The sequence below is a fragment of the Syngnathoides biaculeatus genome, chromosome 13 (assembly GCF_019802595.1).
Source record: "Syngnathoides biaculeatus isolate LvHL_M chromosome 13, ASM1980259v1, whole genome shotgun sequence".
NCBI lineage: Eukaryota > Metazoa > Chordata > Actinopteri > Syngnathiformes > Syngnathidae > Syngnathoides > Syngnathoides biaculeatus.
Window position 1 is genome coordinate 18603809 of NC_084652.1, and position 25403 is coordinate 18629211.

General features: G+C 41.3%; 4 protein-coding genes and 1 pseudogene across 7 annotated transcripts; 3 read left to right on the forward strand and 2 right to left on the reverse strand.

The window, feature by feature from the left end:
- The first annotated feature begins 496 nt into the window (after positions 1 to 496).
- Positions 497 to 614, forward strand: LOC133511622 (5S ribosomal RNA; annotated as a pseudogene).
- Positions 615 to 1393: 779 nt separating this feature from the next.
- si:ch211-227n13.3 (uncharacterized) lies at positions 1394 to 6244 on the reverse strand. Its single transcript, XM_061840266.1, has 6 exons — positions 6040 to 6244; positions 5767 to 5847; positions 5242 to 5684; positions 2786 to 2861; positions 2589 to 2708; positions 1394 to 2494 (listed from the first exon to the last, which is right to left on the reverse strand). The coding sequence occupies exons 1-6, from the start codon at positions 6096 to 6098 to the stop codon at positions 2104 to 2106; spliced, it is 1170 nt and encodes a 389-aa protein (XP_061696250.1). The 5' UTR covers positions 6099 to 6244; the 3' UTR covers positions 1394 to 2103.
- A 4213-nt stretch (positions 6245 to 10457) lies between these two features.
- Positions 10458 to 14767, forward strand: LOC133510855 (transcription factor 7-like 2). The gene is made up of 7 exons (XM_061839290.1): positions 10458 to 10759; positions 11447 to 11496; positions 11743 to 11829; positions 11898 to 12054; positions 12139 to 12246; positions 12349 to 12406; positions 13583 to 14767. Exons 1-7 carry the CDS (start codon positions 10547 to 10549, stop codon positions 13651 to 13653), a joined length of 744 nt encoding a protein of 247 aa, XP_061695274.1. The 5' UTR covers positions 10458 to 10546; the 3' UTR covers positions 13654 to 14767.
- Positions 14768 to 16279: 1512 nt separating this feature from the next.
- Positions 16280 to 23658, forward strand: LOC133510491 (UDP-glucuronosyltransferase 1A1-like). Of its 3 annotated transcripts, XM_061838453.1 has the most exons (10): positions 16280 to 16501; positions 16637 to 16813; positions 18975 to 19038; positions 19860 to 20008; positions 20268 to 20395; positions 21699 to 21792; positions 21874 to 21999; positions 22898 to 22985; positions 23086 to 23305; positions 23388 to 23658. In XM_061838453.1, the coding sequence occupies exons 1-10, from the start codon at positions 16346 to 16348 to the stop codon at positions 23656 to 23658; spliced, it is 1473 nt and encodes a 490-aa protein (XP_061694437.1). In that variant the 5' UTR covers positions 16280 to 16345. The 3 variants fall into 3 exon arrangements, with proteins under 3 accessions (XP_061694437.1, XP_061694435.1, XP_061694436.1); XM_061838451.1 differs by having other exon boundaries at positions 16280 to 16813; XM_061838452.1 differs by lacking the exon at positions 21874 to 21999 and having other exon boundaries at positions 16280 to 16813.
- Positions 23659 to 23700: 42 nt separating this feature from the next.
- On the reverse strand, positions 23701 to 25393 carry ndufb3 (NADH:ubiquinone oxidoreductase subunit B3). Of its 2 annotated transcripts, none has more exons than XM_061838461.1 (3): positions 25250 to 25393; positions 24029 to 24157; positions 23701 to 23947 (listed from the first exon to the last, which is right to left on the reverse strand). In XM_061838461.1, exons 2-3 carry the CDS (start codon positions 24154 to 24156, stop codon positions 23797 to 23799), a joined length of 279 nt encoding a protein of 92 aa, XP_061694445.1. In that variant the 5' UTR covers position 24157; positions 25250 to 25393; the 3' UTR covers positions 23701 to 23796. The 2 variants fall into 2 exon arrangements, with proteins under 2 accessions (XP_061694445.1, XP_061694446.1); XM_061838462.1 differs by lacking the exon at positions 25250 to 25393 and adding an exon at positions 24983 to 25229.
- Positions 25394 to 25403: the final 10 nt, after the last annotated feature.

Genomic DNA, 25403 nt, shown 5'->3' on the forward strand with positions numbered 1-25403 from the left:
ACTTCTCCTTCACAGAACTTAGTTATTGCTAAGTAGGTGTGAAATTTTAAAAGGTATACAATACTTACCAAGAACAAAATGCTCCGAGCAAACTCTGACGTAATTGAAAGACTTGGCTGCTCGATTGGCTCTGCTGATACGAGACAGTCACAGTCGTCGCAGTTTGGTTTCTCACTGCTCTGTTTTTTCCCACTGGTTCTTGATCATTGCTGGCAGTTGAAAGAAAGACACTTTCCATCGCCCGCTTTCATTTGAGCAACCGATAACATAGCAGTGCACCCCCATTCATACACCTTTCTGAAATGATTCCTGCTTGGTTACAGTTTGTTTACTCGAATTCACCCAACCAAAATGGCGACCGCATTCTAAACCGGAAGGTGTGTGACGTCAGTCGAAAACAGTCTATAGAGACACTCTGGCATTGAGCTAATTTGGTACTTCTGTATGTTGGCAGTTTGGATTTGCATTTTGACAAAATATTTTGTTAATGTCCAAGGCTTTCGGCCATGCTACCTGAGAACGCCTGATCTTGTCAGATCTCGGAAACTAAGCGGGTTTGGCCCTGGTTAGTACTTAGATGGGAGACTACTTGGGAATACCAGGTTCTGTAAGCTTCTCTCCCCAGCTAAATGGGATTGTGTCAGGAAGGGCATCCGGCATAAAACTGTGCCAAATTTGATTGTTCATCTAAGATTACACACTATGGTGACCCCTAATGGGACAAGCCAAAAGGAAAAGATTTTCTTATTGTCCCAACGATCTTTGTGAGGTTAAGCGGTACAAAAAGTGGATGGATGGATTTTGCTGATTCATATGTAAACTTAATATTTAAATATAAATGTATATTTAAACTTGTGATTTAGGTGCAATATTCAACATTTGGTGTAAAACATAAAATTGACAAAATCTTCAATGTGCTGAAAAGTGACAGAATTGTTTTGGGGTTTTTTTTCCAACACTTTTTGAAGCTACACGTGACAGTGTTACACAGTTATTTTGAGCGGAAGCTACTTTCCAAACAGATGCCGCACCTATGGCACTTGTCTCCCCTGCGGCTTTACCTGGCATGCAGGCTGCCGCCCACCCTCACATCATCAATGACTGTGGGAAGTCACTGGAACAACACAAAACAAAAATCCTGCATGATCATCTTGCCTAATGCTGCTTTGTGATTCATTAATGAATATCACTTTCATCCAACCTTCCACTCTCCATTAATTTCTCTAGCCCACTGCAGGCTTCCCTTTAAAAAAAAAAAAAAAATCTTTAAACTGTTTTGGTGTATTTCCTTTGGAGGGGGTGGGGGTCTCTTGCAGCTTGGTCCCAGATGATGATTCCATTTTTCAAAAATGTGGACCGCATTTCCTTTGATGTGCATTTGAATATTTTATTTATTTATTTTGAAGAGATCGTGACTTAAGAGCTTGGTCTTTTTTGCTTACTCATCCAGGACACTTCCAATTCGTTTCATCCATATTTTGATTTAATTGACTGCTACACCATTTGTGTGTTGTGTATTTCTTAAAGCCACAAGTGTCATTTTAAATAAAAATGTTGTGGAATAGCAATGATTCTGTCTTTTTTCCCCTCCAGAAGTATAATTTATAATTTAACATAATTTTTTACATGGCGTTGTACATGCAGTAATTATTTCGGCCATTCGTCTCTTTTCAGAGGACTTACACATCCAGACTGGAATCATAGTCCGGTGATCATCAGTAGTGCGATTTTTGTAGTGAGAACTGAGGGAAAAGAAGACATTGTTCTAACTACAAATATTTTCAAACAATGCTCTTCATTTTATCAACAACAGCAAAAGTAACTCAAATGCAGCTTTTCTTTTTTGCAGATTTAAATAGAAAGTTGCAGTATGGACACGTCATTTGGAAATCTAATTTAGAAAAAAAAAACGGAGATTCATTTCACTACACCTTTGAATTTCAATGTAGAAAAGTATGCAAAATGGATGGATGGATGTCCTAAATATGAAACAATAACATGAAGAATGCGTAAACTACTACTGCTGGCTAAACATTTCAATAAGGGGACTTCTTCATCGATACTAAACAACCAAATTTGACAGTCGGGATTGTCTGCAAGTGTCTATAAGGATTCTTTGACTATCATACTATTGTTGCCACGCAACTGGGCAAGCAAATCTCGAAATTGTGACATCTTCACCGGCGCTTCCTGCTTGGGTGGGATGACCTGAAACGTTGTGGTGTCAGTGCAGGGAATATTAGCGCTCACATTTGAGTTGTTTTCATATGCGCTTTCTCCACTGTGAAATCCGTCAACGTCCAGACCCGCACAAGTTGCATCTACGCTGCTCTGATTGCTCCCGTTGCCAAAGTTCCCCTGCGGGGAGGCTTTTTTGCCACGGAGACGTTTCTGCTCGCCGGTTTGAGAACCCTGAGAGTCATCTCTTGGCCTCTTCCCTCGGTTTCTCTTCCTTTCCTTCCTTTCTGGCACTTTGCAAGGCTTTGTCAGGTTCCTGAAACACAAACACATTGATCGCATTTTACAGAAAACAAGTCCATTAACCTGTCTTTAAAAGCAAATGTGTATTATGAGTATTAAAGCGTTACCTCTGAAGGAAAAGATGCGGCCTTGAGCACGAGTGTTTGTGTCCGTCCTGCTTGTTCTGCTTTGCTTTTTTCTTCCCCTTCACACGTGCTTGAAGGCGCAGCACGCAGAGGGACAGCTTCCTTGCAAAGACAAATCAAGAGTGTTTATTTACACACTGCTCACCCTCCACTTTCATCATTCCAAAGACTTTACTAACCCTCTTGAGGGAGATGGCCTACTCGGCTTCCACTTTTTTAGTAGGACCCACTGATCACATGTCAAGGAGGTGGGATCTGCAATACAAGTCAAAAGAAAAGGAGCATCTTAGAAGACATGTTGCATCTTTACTTGTACAGTGGTACCTCTACAACGAAGAAAATAAGTATTTGAACACCCTGCTATATTGCAAGTTCACCCACTTAGAAATCATGGAGGGGTCTGAAATTTTCATCGTAGGTGCATAGAGTGTTCAAATACTTAGTTTCTTTATTGTACTTACAAAATTAATTCATTCCGGAAGTCGTTTTGTAATGTGATTTTTTTTGTAAGTAGAAGCACTTTTTACAGGTAAGTAGCCTAATCTGTTCCAAACCCCTCCCTCCCAAATGTAAACATTCACAGTACATATCCAAAGAATTTTCTGCGAGTCCTCCGGTTCCCTCCCACATCCCAAAAACATGGATCTGTAATTGGACACTCGGTAACTTCCCCCTAGGAGCGAGTGTGACAGCTGTCTGTCTCCATGTACCCTGTGATTGACTGGACTCCAGCCCATTAACAGCTGGGATAGGCTCTAGCACTCCCGCGACCCTTGTGAGGATAAGCGGCTAAGAAAATGGATGGACACACACACGCTCACACAAACACACACACTTTAATGGAGGTCGTAACTCTGATGTGGCCAATGAGGAAATAGTCGTAAACAGTGCAAAAGTACTTTTGGTGAAGTAAACAGTACAGATATACTGTAATTAGCAGTACTATTGGAAAAAAAATCCCCAAAAATTAATAGAGAAGGAGATCTGCATCTGTTGTGATGGGATTCAGGAATGTAATTCATTGTTTGCTTATTCTCTCTGAATCAATTAGGAGCCTTCCGAGTAACTGATGAAAAAAAACAAGTACAGTACAGTTTTCTAATTTTGTTGTACCCACACCCATATTATTTATAATTTTATCTAATATTCTAATATCAAACCAAACTTTTATTTCTTGAATGATGTTTTTGTTTTTAGCCAAAAATAAACTGAAAGTAGCAAATGATTACAAGCTGTGGTAATTATTAATGCAGCTCTCTGAAGGTGATTTCAAGAGACCATTAAAAACTTTCTGGATTTCATAGATTTGTGTGTATTTGGGGGGGGGGGGGGGGGGCATTTTACTCAAGCATACACCTTACTCATAAGCAGTTCCAAGCACAACAAAAATGTCTTTTAGAGGGTAGCTACTGTATGACGTAGTGTTGTGTGGGTGTGAAATTTACTGTGCTCAAATCTTTACCATGTGTTTAAAATTCATTTTAAAGTAAGTCATATTAGAGAAGTAAAACATTTTTAAAAAAAATGTTTTATTTTTTAAAATACACAAGTCTTACCTTTTCACCTATAAACTGTTTTCGACTGACGTCACACACCTTCCGATTTAGAACATGGACGCCATCTTGGTTTGGTGAATTCACGTAGACGCGCGCAACTAAGCAGGAATCCTTTCAGAAAGCCGTATGAATGGCGCCACTGATATGTTATCGATTGCTCAAACGGGGGTTGTAAAGCATCTTTCTTTCGACTGCCAGCTGTGATCAAGAACCAGTGCGAAAAAATGGAGCAGTTAACAACCAAACGGCGACAACTGTGGCTGTCTCGTATTAGCAGAGCCGATCTAGCAGCAAAGCACAATACTCCTGTGTGAATCCAATGCATGTCTCCAAAATCAGATTTTCTAATTTATTATAATAAGTTTGTAAAAACGAGTTACCGGACCGCTAGTTGTTTCGTGAGTTGAGTTAAAATGTAGCCGTGGAAGTGGAGAAAGAGGTGCGGTCTCCACTTGGGACTCGTCCCGGTCGAACCTCTCTCTCTCTTGGTAACAAAAATGGAAATAATAATCTACACCTCTTTAGTTGGTATAATCGACATAATTTAACACAATGCTGACTGTAATCACGCAATACAGATTTAAATTGCATTGTGTGGTAAACTAACCTGAGCAGTGTGGGGAAACAGGTTGCTTACAATGGATACTGTCGGTTGGAGTCCTCCAGATCTTTGTAATTCTTTAGTTGGTCCATGGTATAAGCGCTTGTCGAGAAGAGGAGATAGTGGACGATGTCTGGATAGGTTACCGATGCCCAGAGTTGTGTGCTCCATTTGTATCTCTCCACAGCATATGGGTCGATATTGTCGATCGAAGCACACTTCTTGTCGTAACGGTTTCATGAAACCACATCTAATGAGCGCCGATAACTTTCCAAAGTCTTTTTAGCCATCATTTTAACAGTCGTACGAACATTTGTGTAACTCCGGTCTATATACAAAAGCATTAGAGTGAACAGCGCGTCAGTATAGTGAACCCATCCAACAGGTGCCCCGGATGTAGTCACGTGGCCGAAAACAGTCTATTGCGAGTGGGCCTTGAATGTATCCCCCCACAATAAACAACCCCAGGTACACTTACCATTATCCAAGAGTTTATTTTTGATGGGAGTCTTCAACCTCTTGGCCCTCTGATAGAACTTCCGACAAGATGGGCACAGGCCAGCTCGTGGTCTTAGTTTTTTGTTGGGGGCTGCGACTTTTGGACAGGAAGGAGCAGTTGACCAGCAACACCCTTCTAAATAATCCAAGCCTCTGTCAACTACCTGTGCAATATAACCAGTTTCAGGCTCCTCCTCGACATGACTGTTGATATTAATTGTGTTATGGATGCTATTGTCTTCCTTATTAATGTTGCTATCATCAAATTCCGTCCCTCTCCTCCTCTTGGGCAGAATCCGGCGTAGGATAGGAGCTTCACTTGTGTTGGGACTTTTATCAAGCTTCTTCTTCGAAGCAGTTTTCAACTTGGAAGAGTATCTAGTATTCATGGTGACTCTGTACTTCAGGCTGTAAACTACTTTGCTGTAACAAAGTAAACATACGAGTGTTGTTACTAATCAATGAAGCCACAATTGGGACGCTCAGCGTTAAAGTTGAAACTCACCTTTGACAGAAAACCTCGAATTGTTTTGATTTTCTGTATGATTCAAAGTAATGTGTATTATATTCAGTAGCATTTGGAGTCCTGTTGGAAGAGGGGACAACCCAGAACGGAGCAGTCACGATTAAATGAAAACACCTTCTTCTGGCATTTTAAAGGCTGCATATTATTACATATTTGCATTTCATGAATTGAATTCACATTTTCATGCATCTTGTCTTATCCAGTGCTGAAGCGTAAATTTAGCTAAAGAAGGTAAACATGCGTTCTACTTACTTGAGCTCCGCCGGCTCACAGCCTGCTTGTGCTGGCGCTGTCATGAATGGACTCAACATCAAAATTCAAACGTGTAGCCGCTTGCGTACTTTTTGTTTTTCATTAAAACAAAAGAAAAACATCTTCCGTCTCTTCTTACTCGGACTCCGCGGGCTCCGCTTTGCTTCTTCGTCTTCGTCGTCTCTTCGTGTTTAATGGCGGGTGACAGAGAACGTTAAGGTTTATTACCGCCATCTGCTGGTTTGTTGGGGTGTGGCACAGATATGCCGCTGAGACTTAAAAAAATTTATGCAGTTTAAAGGTCAAGTGTCATCACTATAAATATTCTAAAATAGATATTGTAATGAAAAATACATATAACATTATTCAATTCACTGTCTATACAAAAATAAATGAATGGAGAGCACGTCATCCATGCACAAAGTTGCGGAAGTGTCATTCAACGACATCCAAGTGGTCGCCATATTGGCTGCAATCCCTGTCCGTGACGTCACCCCGGACATTCGCCCTTGAAAACATTCAGTGCACCCTACTATGGGAGACGAACATGAAGAAGAGAACATCACACAACTGAGTGAAGTATATAATATAATATTACCCTATTGTTTCGAGCCATATTCAGATGATATGCGATCATGGCCATACCGCCTCCCCGTCCGATCCACTTCCGTGGCGGAGATGAGCCATCGCGGTCTGAAGAACGCTGCTGACAATGTTGCACGTAAAGCGTCCCGGCTCGGCGGTGTTGTGCATCGCGGACGGCGCGGCTATGAACAACGCTGTAAAGCGGCCCAGCTCGGTGCCATGATAAGCCACCTTAGCGCCGAAAATGAGCCACCCCAGCCGGCTGCGACGAGCTACCCCGGCCGGCGGCGGGGCGCGAGCTGAGGTTCGGCGGCGGAGGCCGTTAGCCGAGCTTCGGCTCGCTCATCAGACTCCGTGTCATTCCCGTCCGAAGAACCATCCGCGGCTGCCGGCCCGGAGCTCCGGGGGCCTTTGTTTACGCACTTACATCCCGTGGGCAGCCCTCCGAGTAGTCAGACTCTGGCGTCATTCCACTCAAAGAACCATCCGAATATTCAACATTATTTACACCCATAGGTTGAAATCTGTATGGAAGTATTTCTCCATCTTCCCGATCAAACGATATTGCTATTTCTTCATCAGATGAGGATAAATCCGAGAACTCAGCGCTGGGCATCATGTAATTGAGCCTTTGGTGCGCACCTTATACGTCACATCTGCTCATGTAAGTCATGTGACTCGCCAAAATGCCAGCGCCCCTGAATATTCGTAATTGTCAATAATAATCTTTTCAAAACACTATTAAATGAGAGGATTTAACATCACATTGTCAAAATACAGTATATATTACATGACCTATTAGATAAATTGTTCATGCAAAGCACTGGAATTCCCCTTTAAGTACAGGAATAAAGCATTTAATGGATTAAAAAGAAATCATAGTCATGAGAAATGAATTACTGTAAATGAAGACAAGGAATGGTAAGAACTATAAAAGTGCCAAAAACACAATTTTTGGAAAAAATAACTTAGTGGAAAGGGAAACTAATTTTGATCAAATGTGAAAAGTTACTAAAAGAATGAACGGCATTAAAATAGAACATGGGTGTTCAGTGTTAAAAAAAAAAAAAAGATCGCGGTTTCACTCAACCCCGGCTTCTGCCCGCATCCCCAAAACATGCAACATTAATTGGACACTGTAAATTGCCCCTAGGTGTGTTTGTGACTGTGACTGTTGTCTGTTTCCATGTACCCTGCAATTGGCTCCTGCTCGATGTTGGCTGGGAGAGGCTCCAGCATTGCCGTGACCTTTGTGAGGATAAGTGGCTAAGAAAATGGATGGATGGACGGATGGATGGATGGATCGATTTAATCAAGAAGCTGCAATTTTGACCAAACTGTTGTTTCAAACACTATTTGTGCTTGTCATATTTGAGTAAGGGTAGCCACATTATACTAAGATCACATCTGTTAAATACACCACAAATATTTATACCTGAAGCAGACAGCATTTTTTAGTTTTGTTACTGTTTGCAGTTATTCATTTGTCACAAGAAAACTTGGTTTCCTCTGCAAACAGAATTCTGGTAATATACTGGTTTAGTCTTTGAATAAGACACACATTATCAGGAATAGAAGATTTATTTGTGGTATTTGGGCACCGGGCGGAACAGTGGAGCAGCTGGAAAGCGTTGGCCTCACAGTTCGGAGGACCCAGGTTCAATCCCAGCCCTCCCTGTGTGGAGTTTGCATGTTCTCCCCGCGCCTGCGTGGTTTTTCTCTGGGCGCTTTGGTTTCCTCCCACATCCCAAAATCATGCAACATTAATCTCTGAATTGCCCCGAAGTGTGATTATGAGTGCGACTGTTGTCTGTCTCCCATGTGCCCTGCGACTGGCTGGCAACCAGTTCAGGGTGTACCCCGCCACCTGCCCGATGACACCTGGGATTGGCTCCAGCACTCCCGTGACCCTAGTGAGGATAAGCAGCTCAGAAAATGGATGGATAGATCATGGGCATCATTCAGGAAAAAAGAACATAAATCTACAGGGACAATATACACATAATTGATGTCTTGTCATAAATCTACATCCCCAAAATTTATGCGCGATCTGTCACACATTATTCCTATAGTTCCCCCGTTTGGAAAACTTCAGCAAGCTTTACCATTTTTACTTACCAATGTTTTGCCCCACCCCTCTTGTATCTAAATAAGCACTTAATTTGCACTTCTATGATGTACAAATATGGTCATTAGGGGTTATGAGCCATATAGCCCCATAAAACATCAGCGCAATCTGATTGGATGTATACAGTAAAGGCTTTGATCTTCAAGGAAACAAAGACATCATTGCTTTGCCCATTGCCTTTCTACCCCAGTACGAGTTTCAATTTATTTAAAAAGTACAAGAGATTCAACTCAGAAACTTGAATAAAAAAAAGCCATTTATTTGAGAAGTTGCATGTTTTCAAGGGAAAAAAAATAACGTCCCTCATATTTTTTGTAGTTCATTACTTACAGAACAAAGAGCAACAAAGAGGGTCATGTCAAGTTCCAAAAAGAAGAAAGAAAAATAAAATTGTTAAATAAAGAAACGTGTTTATCTCCCAAAATAATAACATTTATATTCTGCCTGGACTACATTGAATTTTCCCAGCTATTGTCCAAAGTAAAGTCTGTAGCACCCTGGCATAGGGCGTGTTTTCATCAGCTTGTTGTCAGAAAATAACACAGGATGTGATCATGTGTCCATTGGTAGTCCACTTGCAGATGTTTTTCTGTAACATGGAAAAAAAAAAAACATTTTTACAAGACGAAATTCATAATGCGAGAAGTCTTTCACTTTTTAAATTACAATGTTATGAGATTAAAGTCTGTATTAAAAACATAATTTTAAAACAACAGTTGTAATGAGAAAAAAATGTTTCTGTTATGAGAATAAAGGCATGATGAAGCCCCCCCAAAAAATGAAAGAAAAAAGTTGTAATATCATGAAAATGAAGTAATGTGACAAGAATTTCTTTTCCTTTTCCAAGCAGAAGTGATGTTGTTGTGATGCATTGGGCTGACTTCCCACTTGGTGACTGTATGATTGGGACTACGAATGGTCGTCTGTGTCTGTATGTGCCCTGCGAGTGAGTGGTGACCGGTTCAGGGTGTGGTCGCCGCTTTTGCCCCAAGTCAGCAGGAATCGGCTCCAGCGCCCATCATTTATTTGAAGAAATTGAATTACTGGATGCAGAATTTGTTGCAAATGAAAGAGATATATAGTCAATTATCAATTCAATCTTGGTGTATTTTCTCATATCATTGTGTGATTTTTTGATAGCATGCCTTACTGTTTTGTTTGGCTAAACTACCTAAATGTATGGTGGCCAACTTTCAAGGTCGCAAAAAGAACTTCAATCGAAATCTTAAATGTTGTAATGAGAGCATAAATCTAACACCTCGTTTTTTTTTTCTGAGGCAATTTACATTGCTTTAGCTCGAACTTGTCAAGGTTATTTAAGTAGTAGTTTTTTAAAACAAGTTTTGTACCTTACAAATTCAAAAATATTTGAATATTTGATAAATACACGATGGGAAATATATTTGCAGATATCCTGTTTATGGACATTTCCAAAATAAATGTAGTAATAGTACCAAGAGAGCAGTCCCAAAAGTTCAGAAGTAGGTCATAATACAGTTGGTCGACAAAGGTAAGTTACAAGTGGTATCATTGCATGAGAGAAATAATAAGTAACATCGACGAATACTTTGGATGAAACTTCTACTCGAATGTTTGGAGGTGCAAAGGAGTTGGAGGTCCCCCATTGTTAGCTCGGTCAAGTGTACGAAGTGTGCCCCCCTCCCCTTCCCCCCATGACGTTGGCACAAATCATTGTCATCTGGTTGGTTGATTTCAAGCAGGGCCAGATAATGAAAAGATCGTTTCTTTACGCTGGAAAAAAAAGTTGATCAAAGAGGTTTGCGAGGCGAGAAGATGCAGACGTACACCGAGATGAGCAACGCCGATTGGGACATGATCTTCGGCGTGATCAACGCGGACATGGGCGCCGCGTCCCCCGTCGGAGGGCAAAGTTCCCCCCGTGCCCACCTACCGGTGGTGGCCAACTGCCTTGGCCAGACTCAGGAAGTTCTGGGGTTGGCGAGCGCCCAGAGTCAGGGGGCGCGCGGACCGAGCGGTCAGGAGCAGGTAGGAAGAAGATGAAAGTATACATCACTTAAATGCTCATTACTAACTTGATATCCCAAGAAAGCCCTTGTACGTGACAGTTTCTTCCTACATATCTTTTATTTTGTCTGCTGTGTGCCGCTTTAATGCCTGAATTTCCTGTCTGGATCATGAAAGTATTTTCTGAAGTAACGTAATAATTGTTTCTTAGTTTTTCAACTATCTGGTGATGAATCACTGAAATGCGAATGACAAAGTGGGAATAACTTTGATTGGAAATCCGTTTTTCAAACCTTTTACACCAAGTACACCCTCAAAGACACACTCAGCTCCAAGTACCACCATCATGATCGATATTTATACTTTAGCATAGTAAGCCCATCTCTTCAAAAACAACAAGGTTTTATCCCGAAAAAACTATATTCAGTATCTTTTCTGCTGAACATCATAGATAAAAATTCAAATGAAAATTATACCTAAATGACAGTGTTTCACGTACCGCTAGAGAGAGCCCGCATACCACTGGTGGTAAAAGTACCACACGTTGAGAAGCAATGACTTACGGTAAATACACATCCAGAATTTTAGGAACAAGCATGCAAACTTAGTTGACTTAAGGTGGGGAATTATAGGTACATGTTATTGTTACTAGTACATAGGTTAGCTACAAGCAGGTTGGCACTGCTAACCACTCGTGTTTTTCTGCAGGTTAGTTGCGCCCCCATGGTGGTGTGCCAAATTCCTGTTGACGTTACACCGTAAGTAACATACACCTAATGCATACATCATCTTTTCATCTTCACACACACACTTCCTGATGTCGAGTGTGTCGGCTCTCAACTGGTGGCGCCATGTGCGTGTATACTTATTGAAAGTGGGATTTTAGAGTGGCTCTGTACTGTTTTGGAAAAAGCGGGAATATGAAAAAGTCACTCAAATTGGACCCGCAATGCACGTTTGGGTTGAGAATAACTAGCTTAATGTGTTTGTCTTTCTGTATGTAGAAATGGACCGATTTTTTATCAGTTGACCCCTGGCCCTTACTTTGTGCCTCCTCGTCCACCACAAAACCAAACGAAGTCCTCCTCAAAGTAAGGATTCTCTGCAAAATGTCTTGCCTGCCAAGCGTGTCTTCTCTAATTCTTTGTTTTCGAAACAGGAGGAAGATCAATTCCTGGCCCCAGGATTTGACCAGGCCTTACATTAAGAAGCCCCCCAATGCCTTCATGCTCTTCATGAAGGAGCAGCGGCCAGTCATCAAAGCCCAGTTTGTGAACAAGGACAGTGCCACTGTCAACAAGGTCCTGGGGCAGATGGTGAGTGTGTCTGTGACAGATTTGTATCGCTCGGAGGGCATTTTAATGCGTGTGTGCGCGATGGTGCTGTGGTGACATTCGCAGTGGAAGTCGCTGACGCTGGAGGAACAGCAAAAATACTACAGGGAATCGGAACGGCTCAATGAGATCCACGCTAACACATACCCGGACTGGTCCTGTCGAGATAACTATGTGAGTCCTTTATTCGCGTCGTCATAAGAAAGTGGAAACGTTGAAACCATAAATTGTCTAATGTAGGGTATGTGTGCAATGTTCTTTTCTTGTTTTGTGCAGGGCAAAAAGAAAAAGAGACAGTGGAGAAAGGCAACCAGTAGTTTCAATAGTTTGACAAGTAAGTTTTTTTTTTTTAATTCATCTCATGCCCGCTGATTTCCTACGTAGACTCCCTGACCTCAGCCAACATTCAAACCGAAATGTCTCTTTGCTCTCTCAACGCCCCCCCCGATTTAACGGCCCACACTTGGGACTCTTTATTTTCCTGAGTAATGTACTGGAGATGTGGCTGAGTTACATCGAATTGTTGTAAACTTGCTATCGGTGCTCACGGACAGAAATGCAGCCAACTTATTTTGTTTTAAAATTAAAACAAAAAATCAGATTCACATTTTCCGGAAGTAATGTGACCCAAATGAGGAAAAGTGATTTTACAAATGGAGTCAACATAACAGCATGCTATCATTGAATGAGACAAATAAAAATGGAACATTCCTGCATAAAGTTAATAAAAACCAAAATAAACTGCACTGTATTTAAATTGCAGCACAAACACAGTTTACCTTCAACTTAAGCATATTCTAGAAATGAATAGATTGAGTAAAATGAAAAATATCTCAGTAAATTAAAAAAAAGTTTTACTTTTAAGGAGAAAAATAACAATCCAAGTTTAATTCTTTTATGTGTGATAATAAACCTTTGAAGTTTGATCTGGGGTTATTGTTTTTTTTTGTTTTTGTTTTTTTTGAGTTACTGTGCAAAAACGTCATAATTTGAGAAGTAGCAAGCATTTAAAAAAAACACGACACTGGATAATCCTTAACTTTTAGCATCTTGAGATTGTTTACACACTTGTTTTATTGTCGTTCATCAAGCCATCCATGCCACACATGCTCATCAGGGTCATGGGTGCACTGGACCTTATAACCCAACCAAGATGGGGCAAGAGACAGGGTACACCCTGGACTGGCTGCAGGGAACATACAAAAATAAGCAGTCCACAATTTAGTCTTCAATTAAGATAACCTTAATGTCTTTGGGAATAAGGGAGAAGACGTGAGTATAAGGGGAAAACCCACACAGGTACATTGAGAAGCCAGGAAAGCCGCAGACAAACCCACGACTTCTGAACTGGGAGGCAAAAGTGCTAACTGTGCAGGCTTTCTGAAGTAATGTTAAATTGGTATTTATCTACAGCACATTTTTCAGTCAATGTTCAAATTTGAGCATTGTATAACTTTTATCAAATGCAGCTCTTGGATTGGAACTCATTAGATTGTGTTTGCGTTTGCAGCGTCTGCACCTGAGCACCAACCGCAGGACGATGAGCTGGGCAAACGCACTCGTGCGGCCGAGTCTCGCTAGTTTCCCGCCGGCGCCTTCAAACATCCTGCACAAAGAGGGTGGAGCGGACCTGACCGGCGCCCTGATCGAGCGGCTTTCTGCCGTGGAGGCCGAGGCGTTCTCTCCGCCCCTTTTTGTCCTCTTGCTCTACCACGAGGCAGAGAGTGAGGTTTTGTTTAACCTGATTATGTGAATGCAGCTACGAGAGGCCCAAAGGTGGCCTGAAATGGGTGCCCTTGCAGCTATCAGAAAGACACTGTCACCGGAGAGCGCTTCAATGGGCTCTTTGCACACAATGTCGTGTCGTCACATCCTTTAAAAATTACCGCTTACTCCTCCGGTTTGCTGAGCTACATGTCTTCATTTGAATCATCAATCAGCCAAGTATGAGCAGAACCAAAACTGCTGCTTGTGCCCCTGGTTTCCCAGGAGTATAACGCAATCATGATTGACAGTATTCCCCCGTCGTAGTGAAAACAAAAATAAAAAAGCCCTAAAGCAGATGACCCGTACACTTTAATGCCAAACAGATTTTTAAAAAAGCAAAAAGAACAACAGGAACTTAAATGCAACACGTACATGGCATCACTAACCCAGATTGATCACATCATTGGGAAGCATATTGACACAACTGTGTATAATTGTAGGTGCAAGATGAAACATAGCTTTCTTAAACTGCTGCTCAGCGCTTGGTGGAAGACTTTAAAAATTAATCTGTGTACAAAATTAATCTGTGTACATCTGTGATGGTTAATTGAGACAAATCCTGTAGAATAATACACATTTTCAAAAATGGGAAAATTTTAGCCACTTTTTCGGAACGCCGGAGATTTTGTGCAAAGAGCTCAGTATCAATTGTGAAGTTGAGTGGCATTTTATTATTATTGTACTAGCTATGCACATGACTAATGTCATTGTTGAGCCTGATTATTTTACAAATGTATATTTTGAATTCTGTCTGTGAAATTACCTCAAACTGGACAACTGTACATTGTAATTTTAAACAACTGATATGCAAACACTATGTCCACAGTACAGTTCTTGGTAATGTCCTTGTTTTGCCATGTTGTCTTTACTATATGATGACACTGCACTGCATTCCATACTGTACATTATAATAACAATATTGAATGTCTTGCTAATGGTAATTCTTCAGCGTGATACCTTTGAACCTTTGCAGTTACAGAATCTCTCTGTGGACCATAGATTTAATTCCTGCATAAAAAAAAAAATCTCCGAGTACCACCGTTAAGTATTAATCAGAAATATGACATACGGTAGGTTTCATTCTCAAGTACATTTGCATTAAAAGGCTTCAAAGCGTTTAACTAGTATTGCACATTTAATTGTAAGCCACCACAATATTATGCACAGCACTGCAGTGAGGACTGGATAGCACATCTGCCTCACAGCTCTCAGGACCCAGTTCAAATCCATCCCCGCCTATGTGGGGATTGCATGTTCTTCCTGTACCTGTGTGGGTTTTTTCTGATGACTCAGGTGATTGGGTGGTGATCACTTTAGGGTGTACCCCATTTCTTGCAAAAGATACCTGAGATAGGCTCTGGTATGACCCTACTAAGGATAGGAGCGATATGGAAAATGAATTAATACATTTACCACCACCACCAACAACTCGATAAACTCCATTCTAATAAGTTGCTGTGCAAGACAGCCACAACAATGCCTGGTTTATGTCACTCGGACCATAAACTTAACAGTTCACCGAGAAGCCTGTGCTACCAGTCATCAAAGATGTTTAGTGGTGCGCAGGGCCAACATACTGACTAAAAGTTTGCCTTTGAGCCCCACCTCCAGGCCTGGCTACAAAGGCGGGCCCCGGTGACCCACGTCCAAGGGAAACCTACATCCAATGTTCTTAATCATCATAGGGATTGATGTTCAAGATAAACATTTTTAGATGATTCGGTCTCATTTTGTTATATTGCAAAAAATGTGGCCTTTTGTATCGTCATAAACTGTTAACTGCATAGTTAACATGTTATGTAGAATAACCTCTGTGGAAAGCTGTTTAAGCATTTATTTAATAACCTTTATATTCAGCTTGAGGTCCATGTCCTAGTACCCTATTTGTTCTTGTTACTTAGAGAATTCACAACTAGTAGAATGATTGGGATGGACTTGACATTATACCAAATGTCTCATAGAAATGTTTTTCCTTTGTGTTACTCATGTGGCAAAACTGCATAATCTGCAATTCTGCATACTACTAGTACTTCTAGGTAGCCCTCATGTCAGAACCAACGTTGTCCTACCTATGTGCAAATAAATCATACAATAACGGATGCAAAAACATGTAAAACGGTCATGCTACAATTGTGCCCTGGTATTTCTACAACTGAATTATTTCACTAGTGAGAACAAAGAGTGTACTGATACATGGACTTCAAGTTGGATATCAAGGATATTGATTAAATGCTCAAACGGCTTGCCTACTAATACTGTTTACGTCTTTGTTACATCTTTCTATCCACATAGTATACCATGCACATCTACCCAGGAAGTAAATGACTGATTATACAACTCCCTCCACTCTCAGGAAGGACTTTGAACACACACAATCCTGCAATTTTCACTGTGGAATTCCAGCAAGCAACACACAAGAGGGAGTGACCTCAGGGAGAATTTCATTTCCTCTCTTTTCTCGAAGTATATACTTGTACATGAGCTGCCCTGGCAGGAAACTAAAACAATGACAAGGATGGTGGTGTGGGCGCTTCTGCTGTTCAACATGGCTGATGCTGTGGATCAGACCACACGATCTCAAGTCGGAGACAACTTTGCTACAGGTCGCAGCAGTTCTTATGTGGGGAAACTGCTGGTGATACCCATGGATGGGAGTCATTGGGTGGGTATGAAGGCCATTGCTCAGGAAATGGGTCGGCGTGGACACCAGGTCACCGTTGTGATGCCAGAGATCACCATACTGATTGGTCCGGGGGAGCACTATGACACTCTGACATACCCTCTTCCATTTGACAAGGCATTTGTTGACTTTGTGATGTCCAAGAATGAAGACGTCCTGCAAAAATCTGCACTGCCTTTCCTCGAGAGAATTCAGGAAAAACTCTCACAGATATGGAGGATTACAGAATTGCTTCACACCACTGCAGAGAGCCTTCTGTTCAATGCAAGCGTTATCGCACATCTGGCTCAGCAGGTGAGTGAGCGCCTTTGAAGAAATGCTTCCATCGGATGATTACATTTTTGCCTTTGTTAGGTTTCTGCCAACACACTACTCAAAAACGGTTAGGGATATTGGACATTCGTTTGACATTTCCAAGTTTCACAACTCAACTTCTCTTTACCTTCTAACAAGAAACTGTGCATCAAAATTGACAACAGGTGTTTGATACTTGTTGTTGTTGTCACTCGAGGCACCTGAGAATGGTCCTCAGAAGCGCTAGACTCGCATGTGGGAGGCTGTGTAGTCATCCGAAGAGAATACAGTGAAGAAAAACATGTATTTGAACACCCTGCTTTATTGCAAGTTCTCCCACTTAGAAAACATGGAGGGGTCTGAATTTGTCATCGTAGGAGCATGTCCACTGTGAGAGAGATAATCTAAAAAGAAAAATCCAGAAATCACAATGGTTTTGATGATTAAATGATTTTTTTTTAACGATTTATTTGTGTAATACAGCTGCAAATAAGTATTTGAATACCTGAGAAAATAAATGTTAATATTTGGTACAGTAGCCTTTGTTTGCAATTACAGAGGCCAAACCTTTCCTGTAGTTGTTCACCAGGATGGCACACACCGCAGGAGGGATTTTGGCCCACTCCTACACACAGATCTTCTCTAGATGAGACAGGTTTGTTTCTTATTATTGCTTCAACAGTGGAACTTTTTTCACCAAGCTGCTTGGCAATTTCTCCATAGCACTTTCCAGCAGTGTCGAGTTGTACAATTTTGTCTCTGGTGTTTTCGGACAGCTCTTTGGCCTTGGCCATGCTACAAGTTTGAGTCTTACTGATTGTATGGGGTGGACAGGTGTCTTTATGCAACTAACTACCACACACAGGTACATCTGATTCAGGATAATGCATGGAGTGGAGGTGGACTTTTAAAGGCGGACTAACAGGTCTTGGAGGGTCAGAATTCTAGCTTATAAACAGGTGTTCAAATACCTATTTGCAGCTGTATCACACAAATAAATCGTTAAAAAAATCATACATTGTGATTTCTGGATTTTTCTTTTTAGATTATCTCTCTCCCAGTGGACATGCACCTACAATGAACATTTCAGACCCCTCCGTGATTTCTAAGTGGGAGAACTTGCAATATTGCAGGGTGTTCAAATACTTATTTTCTTCACTGTAGAAGAAGATGATGAGAGAATGTTGGGAGCAAAGGATGACAGTATGGTAGATAAGGAGGTAGAGGGGGCTCTGTGACTAGGCTGTGCCACTGGATCTCGTGGGGGAAAACCTGAGCGGAAACTACAAACATAGCCTTGAAGCCCCTTTGAATATTGGGTCTGGCCGGACCAGGTCTTGTGGAACCCCTATTGGCAGGCGGTACAGGTGATCGAAGCAAAGTCACAGGAGAAAGGGTGCCTCCCACAGCGCGAGTCAGAGTGAAGTGACTAGGCTTTGTAAGGCTCCCCAGGAGGAGAGCCCCTCGCGGGACACCACGGGAAGGTACCTGGTCTTCATCCCGTCTTGTTGATATTGTAACTTGGGTTGTTCCGATAGGGGTCACCACAACTAGTCACTTGCATAATTTGCTTGGCATCAATTTAACAATAGATTTTGGTTTCAATTAAAATTGGTATTTAAACTATCATTTTCAACAAGCTCTTCACATCTGTTGACCTCAAGAGGCCAAATGCAAGACCCAACAGTTAATCAACTGTAAACTGCCATTGTGAACCTTCAAACAGAATGTTGTAAAGATGATGGATGTTCGCCACTCAGGTTAGATTGTTTTAAAGTCATGGTTGGCAGCTTGAAACAGAGTAACTGTAAGAGTCACAGAAAGCCATAAAAGTGGACCTTATTGGAAATGTATTGGCTGATTCATGGATCAAACACCTGTTGGGATTGGGAATTGTGGCATTTGTTAGAGAATATAAAAATGTGTAAAAGCAATAAAACATTCAACAGTTGGACATGTGCATTCAAATGTTTAGAAAAGGTCAAATTAACTTCACCGCTAAAGGTTTTGTGGATTTTATGTTGAAATTTCACTCCAAATCTGAATACCACAAAACCTTTGATCAGTGTATTTGTTAACCTTATCCAGTTACCCAAATTCCAATGTACTGGTAATGTTTCAGAATTATAGTATATTTAACTGTTCACTCCTTATTCTACAGGGATTTGATGCTGTCCTGACAGACCCCATGGTGCCTACAGGCTCTTTAATAGCTCGCAAATTAGGTAAATGCAATTGGAAATGTTCCATCCATCAATCCATCCATCCATCCATCCATCATCCATCCATCCATCCATCCATCCATCCATCCATCCATCCATCCATCGATTTTCAATAGCGCTTGTCCTTTTATTATGAATGCAGGTGAGCTGTAGCTTATCCAAAGTGACTTTGGGCGAGAGGTGTGGTAGACCCAAAGACTGGTCTCGAGAGCCAATCACAATTCACATAAAAACTCATTCACACTCACATTCACACTTATGGAGGATTGAGTCTTCATCCAACTTTAGCAGAGAGGAAACAAGAATATACAGAGATGCGGCGTAAGATGAAGGTAGACCTGGGAATGTCAAAAAAAGCCATATGATACCTTGTGCCTGCATGCCATGTTGAGGTCGGACAGTAAAGAGGGAGATAAGGGTCAATGCAGTTTAGCCAGGCAGAAAGAAAAAGGGCCGCAGAGATGTTAGAATAATAAAGGACATGTAGTCGAGCTGTAGGTTAATGGTCTGGTGTGTTGTGGCTGCGAAAGAGGAGTTTAAGGTGGAGGTGGGAGTCAGGGATCAGCTCTGAGTCCCTTTCTGTTTCCAATGGTAAAGGATAGGCTGACAGATGAGGTTAGAGTGTAATCCCATGGACCATGACGCTCGCGGTTGAAGACACTGTGATCTAACAGGCATATTGTGTAACATACATATTTTCGGAATGTTGGAAGATACTGTATTGGTAATGCAAGCAATGGAATATGGAAATGAAATATGGTTTTTAGTTTTAAAATTTTCTCTGCGAGCATGTTCTCATCAGCATCTTTCTGGATCACTTGCAGGTCTTCCCACAATTAATTTACTGAGGGGAATTCCGTGTTTTTTGGACATGCAGTCTTCAGGTTGTCCATCGCCGCCTTCCTATGTGCCTCGCTTTTTCACTGGCTTCACAGATAAAATGGACTTCAAACAAAGAGTTCTCAACACGTTGGTGAATACTCACATGCATATGCTCATGTGCAAGTATGTTTTAATTGCACACACAGTGGCCAATTTAGGATTATCTATGAAGCTTTAAAATTTTTCAGATCCAGCAGGCCAAAAACTCATAAATGATTTACAAAAATATTTGGAAAAACAAAGTCACAATATGTATGTGTTGTTGTTGATTATATTTGTGTCTTCTTTCTTATGAACTGAATCACATGAAATGTTACACTCAAACTTGTTTATCCTCCTCTGCCCTACAGGTAAGCATGTTCGAGCCACTCCTCTGCCGAGTCATCTATTGGCGTTTTGACCGAATTGCCTCTGAGTTCCTGGAAGAGGACGTGGGTGTAGCTGAGGTCTTGTTGGACTCTGCAATTTGGCTGCACAGGTAACAAGAAGTCACACATTGAAGTGAGAGCAGAATTGTGATTAAAAAGAAAAAGGTTATCATGTGGGTTACAACCTACCTAGTGATCTATTATTCCACCAAGAATCTCAATAAGAAGCCTTAGATATGGAAATTGACACAATTGTGGAAGATTCATTAATATTGGTTACCATGGCGTACCGTCCTTAAAATTGCGCTGTGCCTCCGATATGGGGCACGACCCACATTTTGGAAGCCTCTGCCTTAAAAGTCTAGTGTCATCCCTATAAACATTCTAAAATAGATTGAAATGAAAAATACATATAAGATTATTCACTTCAATGTCGACATGAAAAAATAAATATGAGCGGAGTGCACGTCATCCATGCGCAAAGTTGCGGAAGTGTCATTCGATGAGATCCAAGTGGCCGCCATATTGGCTGCATTTACTGTCCGTGACATCAACCTGGACATTCGCCATTGAAAACACGCTGTGGCCCCTACTGTAGGAGACGCCCGTTCAGACACAGAAGCTCTTTTCGAAGAAAACATCTCACAACTGAGTGAAGTGCCTGGGGCAATATTACCCTATTGTTTCGAGCCATATTTAGATGGCATCCGGATCAGGGCCAAACCACCTCCCCGCCCTATCCACCTCCGTGCGGCGGTGATAAACGCCCACTTCCGCGGCTGACATGAGCGACGAGCCACCCTGGGACAAGGACGGTAACAATCCACAAGGCCTGCGGAGGCTGTCCTTCAGCAGCTGCTGCATGGAAGCTTTCTGATGCGCACATCATTTAGCAACCCTGATTTATGGATGACGCCCCACCCAACTATTGTTTTTTTTTTTTTTTTTTTTTTTAGTAGCTGTATACACAACTACCTGTCATTTGGAACCCATGAAGCTCTTGTCCTTTGCACCCGTGCAATCCATTTTTCACGAGGAACCAGGTCTCTTGCAAACTTATGAAGGGTAAATCCATCCTCCAGAGTGTACAAGCAATATCCAACAATGCAACGAGCCACGATTTTGGCTAACACGAAGGAACAACGAGCTACCTTCCCGGAAGTAAAACTAATAGAAACAAACGAGTCCACTTGAGGGCGGTCGTGCCATGTGCGTCACTTCCTGCTTTTTCTCGAAAACAAATCCCTCAGAGGATTTTCATGGCGGGAGTTACAAAATGCTGTATACGTCAAAATCATGTTTTGTGGTGAAAAAACGCATGGGTCCATGTCGGCTGCCGTTTTTTTTTCATTAATAACATACTAAAAATCATACATTTCATGACAGTGGCACTTTAAACATCTGTTTGAACAGGATCGACTTCACACTGGAGTTCCCACGCCCGTTAATGCCTAACGTGGTGCCAGTTGGGGGCATCAACTGTAATGTGAGGAACCCTCTGCCTGAAGTAAGGCCCATGTGTGTCTGTAGGTGACAGTTTCTATAATTCAGTAAAAAAAAAAATATGTATAAATATTCTATGTCAAAGGATTTGGAAACCTGGGTGTCAGCAAAGCATGGATTTGTTGTGTTCACACTGGGTACCTCATTGAAAAAAATCCCGATTGATCTGACCAAAGTCTTCCTGGAAGCATTCAAGCAGATTCCACAGAAGGTAGAGTATTTTTGGTAATGGTATCTTTCGAATTACAAGCTGAATTTTCTGAGCTGCTTATCCTCACGAGAGTCGCGGAAGTGCTGGAGCCAATCTCAGCCATCATCAGGGAAAAGGCAGGGCACACCCTAAGCTGGTTGCCAGCCAATCGCAGGGCACATAGAGAGAGACAACAGTCACACTCACAATCACACCTAGGGACAATTTAGAGTGGCTAATTAATGTCGCATGTTTTTGGGATGCGGGAGGAAACTGGAGTGCCGGGAGAAAACCCACGCAGGCACAGGAAGAACATGCAAACTCCACACAGACAAGGCCGTGGTTTGAACTTCGGTCCTCAGAACTGTGAGGCCATTGCTCTAACCAGTTGCCCTACTGTTCCACCCAAGTAAATTCAAAGTACTGTACCTCGATTTTAAGGGACTCAAAAGTGACAAATATAATTAGGTCTTCATGTGTTAAGACGTGTAAATCATGCTCAAAGGGCTTGAGAGGCAACTGAAATTCAGCGGGTTGACCTAAAAGAGGATTGCTGTACAGTATTTACATTTTTCTATAAGCATAAATGAAGGTAACAACTGAAGGTCTTTGCTCTAGACATCAAGTCAATATTGTTTCTTCAACCAAGTATTAAAATTATAGTTACCATGACATATGAATTTAAAAATTGAGATATTCTGCATACAATGGCTGCATTTCATTAAATGGCAAATGCCATTTTGGTGAGACCTCTTAATATTAAAAGTCTCTAGCTTTCTCAACTTAGTTTATTGGAAATCAATTGTGGTATTGCACAAATATTATATTTAATCGGTCTCTTTTCCCTGTTTGATGACCTAAACATGTTTTAAGGTCCATACATTATTCGGTACTTGAACAAATTGGTTTTCTCCAATAGGTAATATGGAGATATTCTGGGCTTGTTCCTGATGATACACCAGAAAATGTCAAGATGATGAGCTGGGTGCCCCAAAATGACTTGCTCGGTAAAAAATAAACTCCTGCCTAGAACAACTGCAGTATATGATGGCTACATGGCTATCAATCCACATTTTCTGCTGTGGTCCATGTTATATTTTCTTTTAGCTCATCCTGGAGCTCGGGCCTTCATAACGCATGCTGGCTCCCATGGTCTCTTTGAGGGACTTTGTCATGCGGTTCCGATGGTGCTTGTACCCATTGGTGGGGACCAGCCAGACAACGCACAAAGAATGGCAAGTAGAGAAGTGGGAGTGGTGTTGGATATTTCATCCATCACCATAGGAGACCTTGTGCAGGGACTCAATGAGGTCATTAATAACACTAAGTAAGTTTTTCTTGTTTGTTTTATCTCTGCTCAGTTTCAACAGACTGCCTTATAGATTACATTTCATCCATCATTGTCTTAGGTACAAAGAAAACATGAAGAGGTTATCAGCGTTACACAAGGACCGCCCTATTGACCCACTGGACCTCTCAGTGTACTGGACCGAGTTTGTGATGCGGCATAAAGGGGCCAAACATCTTCAAGCAGCTGTTCATGACCTTAACTGGTTCCAGTACTTCTGTCTGGATGTAATAGCGCTACTTGCTACAATTGTCCTGCTTTTTATAATCTTGACTGTTAATTGTTTGAAGTTATGCTTTCAGAAAATGAGCAGAAAAAGAAAACAAGACTAGACCAAATCCAGTAATATCTAATAGAAACAGTAAGTCAAAACGTGGTGATTAAAGAGACATTTTAATGAATGCGAACTCAGAATAACATTAGAATCAAAGGTTTTAACTTGGGATAGAGGTTCGGACTTAGGATGTGCATTAGTGGGAACCCTTCTTTGGGGGGAACAGGGCGTACTCAACAGCCAGAGCAACAGTAAAGGCAGCAAAGCCCCACTTGAATCCTCTCAGTAGAACATCGGACAGAGTTACAGCACGTGCAAAGCCACCCGAGTACCTCCATGCCTCGTTACTAAACAAAGAAAGAGACAGGGCTGAGTAAACAAAGGTGTCACAAAACTGCAAAAAAACTCGGGTCTACATAAAAGCTCACCGGGCCCATGGGTCCTTGAGGCCCCTGGCTGCCAGCCTTTGCTGTGTAAATTCCAGTGGTGTGCCCTCCACCTTCCACTGTCGCCAGTCTGGCATGGACATCTTGTTGTGGCCGTGGTCGCCTCCCATACTGATGATTGCACAAACAGTAGCATTTTTACCTTCAAATCTCAGATTCGCCTCATTTCCTTCAAAGTATTGTGACCAAATGATCTGCTTTGGAACAAGTTTTGTTTACTGTGTTTATTAAAATGTAACACAATTAAATATACATATTTTAAGTAAAGCTCAAGATGGGACTTGAGCATTATTGCTTCTACTCTTTTAGATCATAGCCAGTACATTTACAAGATACATTCATGAAAAAAAAATTATGATTGACTGACTTATGATTATCCCCACCCACAAAAAAAAAAAAAAAAAAAAAAATCAATTCACACTCTGCTATAGACAGCACTCTTACACAAATGTAGGTGTACAGTATGTGGCTTTTGGGTAACACTTCATATTGAACTTGAAATGCACTATAATATTTACAGGTGAACTTAATATGACGTTTTCTAAACTTTTGAATGTCCATGTTCACCTGTACCATATTTCAGTACTTTTTTTGGTACTACTTGCTGTTCTCTAACAAGGAACCGAATGGTAAAATTCACCACTTTCTGTAACTCCTTCACTCTCAGGCTGTTATCTGATACTGACTTTTAAATCAAGATCAGTACAGAAAACATGCTGTGTAAATCCTCGAAGGCAAAGTACTAGTGATCAATTGTTACGTGTCATCTTGGGATCATTATGTCAAAAATGTGATTAGCATGTAGAAGAATACTGTTTAAATACTAATTCTAATTTTTCCCAAGTAATGTAAAAGTAAACGTGCAGACATGCAAATATGGATGAGATATTCAAAACAGTACGTAATACTATTTTCGACCCCCCTCCCCACACACACCAAGTTAATGCCACATAGCTTGTGCTGAAATGTTCGTATTAACAACCTAAACAAATGACGTCCTACGAAACTAAGCTCAGCGCTTGGCTCTAAATACTAAACGTGAACATTTGCCCAAGATAGCATTTCATGCTATCAGTATCACTAACAAATATTATTCTGAGGAATTAAACAAGTCTATCAGTAAACCACTGATGTTACCCCATTTCAACAATAATAACCCCTGTAGAGTTTATCACAAACGTAAACTTGTAATAAAAACTGTACCTGAATCACCCTGTTGTGACCTCCGCTTGTGCAATTACGACAGTTGGTACTGCTGTATGGCAGCATAAGTACGGCAAGAGGCGTGGGACGAAAGACACAAAGAGAAAAAAAACACCACCTCTCGGTAACAAGTAAGACACAGTACAACTAACAA

What these genes read in the sequence shown, in the direction of transcription:
- si:ch211-227n13.3 (XM_061840266.1), bottom strand. Translation starts at nt 6,098, where the DNA reads ATGTTGAGTCCATTCATGACAGCGCCAGCACAAGCAGGCTGTGAGCCG. An exon ending in AAATAAACTCTTGGATAATG is followed by an intron (nt 2,862 to 5,241) that starts GTAAGTGTACCT and finishes CTTGTATTGCAG; the next exon opens with ATCCCACCTCCTTGACATGT. An exon ending in CCGCATCTTTTCCTTCAGAG is followed by an intron (nt 2,495 to 2,588) that starts GTAACGCTTTAA and finishes TTTGTGTTTCAG; the next exon opens with GAACCTGACAAAGCCTTGCA.
- LOC133510855 (XM_061839290.1), top strand. Translation starts at nt 10,547, where the DNA reads ATGCAGACGTACACCGAGATGAGCAACGCCGATTGGGACATGATCTTC. An exon ending in CAAACGAAGTCCTCCTCAAA is followed by an intron (nt 11,830 to 11,897) that starts GTAAGGATTCTC and finishes TTTTCGAAACAG; the next exon opens with GAGGAAGATCAATTCCTGGC. An exon ending in ACAAGGTCCTGGGGCAGATG is followed by an intron (nt 12,055 to 12,138) that starts GTGAGTGTGTCT and finishes TGACATTCGCAG; the next exon opens with TGGAAGTCGCTGACGCTGGA.
- LOC133510491 (XM_061838451.1), top strand. Translation starts at nt 16,346, where the DNA reads ATGACAAGGATGGTGGTGTGGGCGCTTCTGCTGTTCAACATGGCTGAT. An exon ending in TCGCACATCTGGCTCAGCAG is followed by an intron (nt 16,814 to 18,974) that starts GTGAGTGAGCGC and finishes CTTATTCTACAG; the next exon opens with GGATTTGATGCTGTCCTGAC. An exon ending in GCCCCAAAATGACTTGCTCG is followed by an intron (nt 22,986 to 23,085) that starts GTAAAAAATAAA and finishes ATTTTCTTTTAG; the next exon opens with CTCATCCTGGAGCTCGGGCC.
- ndufb3 (XM_061838461.1), bottom strand. Translation starts at nt 24,156, where the DNA reads ATGGGAGGCGACCACGGCCACAACAAGATGTCCATGCCAGACTGGCGA. An exon ending in CTCAAGGACCCATGGGCCCG is followed by an intron (nt 23,948 to 24,028) that starts GTGAGCTTTTAT and finishes TTCTTTGTTTAG; the next exon opens with TAACGAGGCATGGAGGTACT.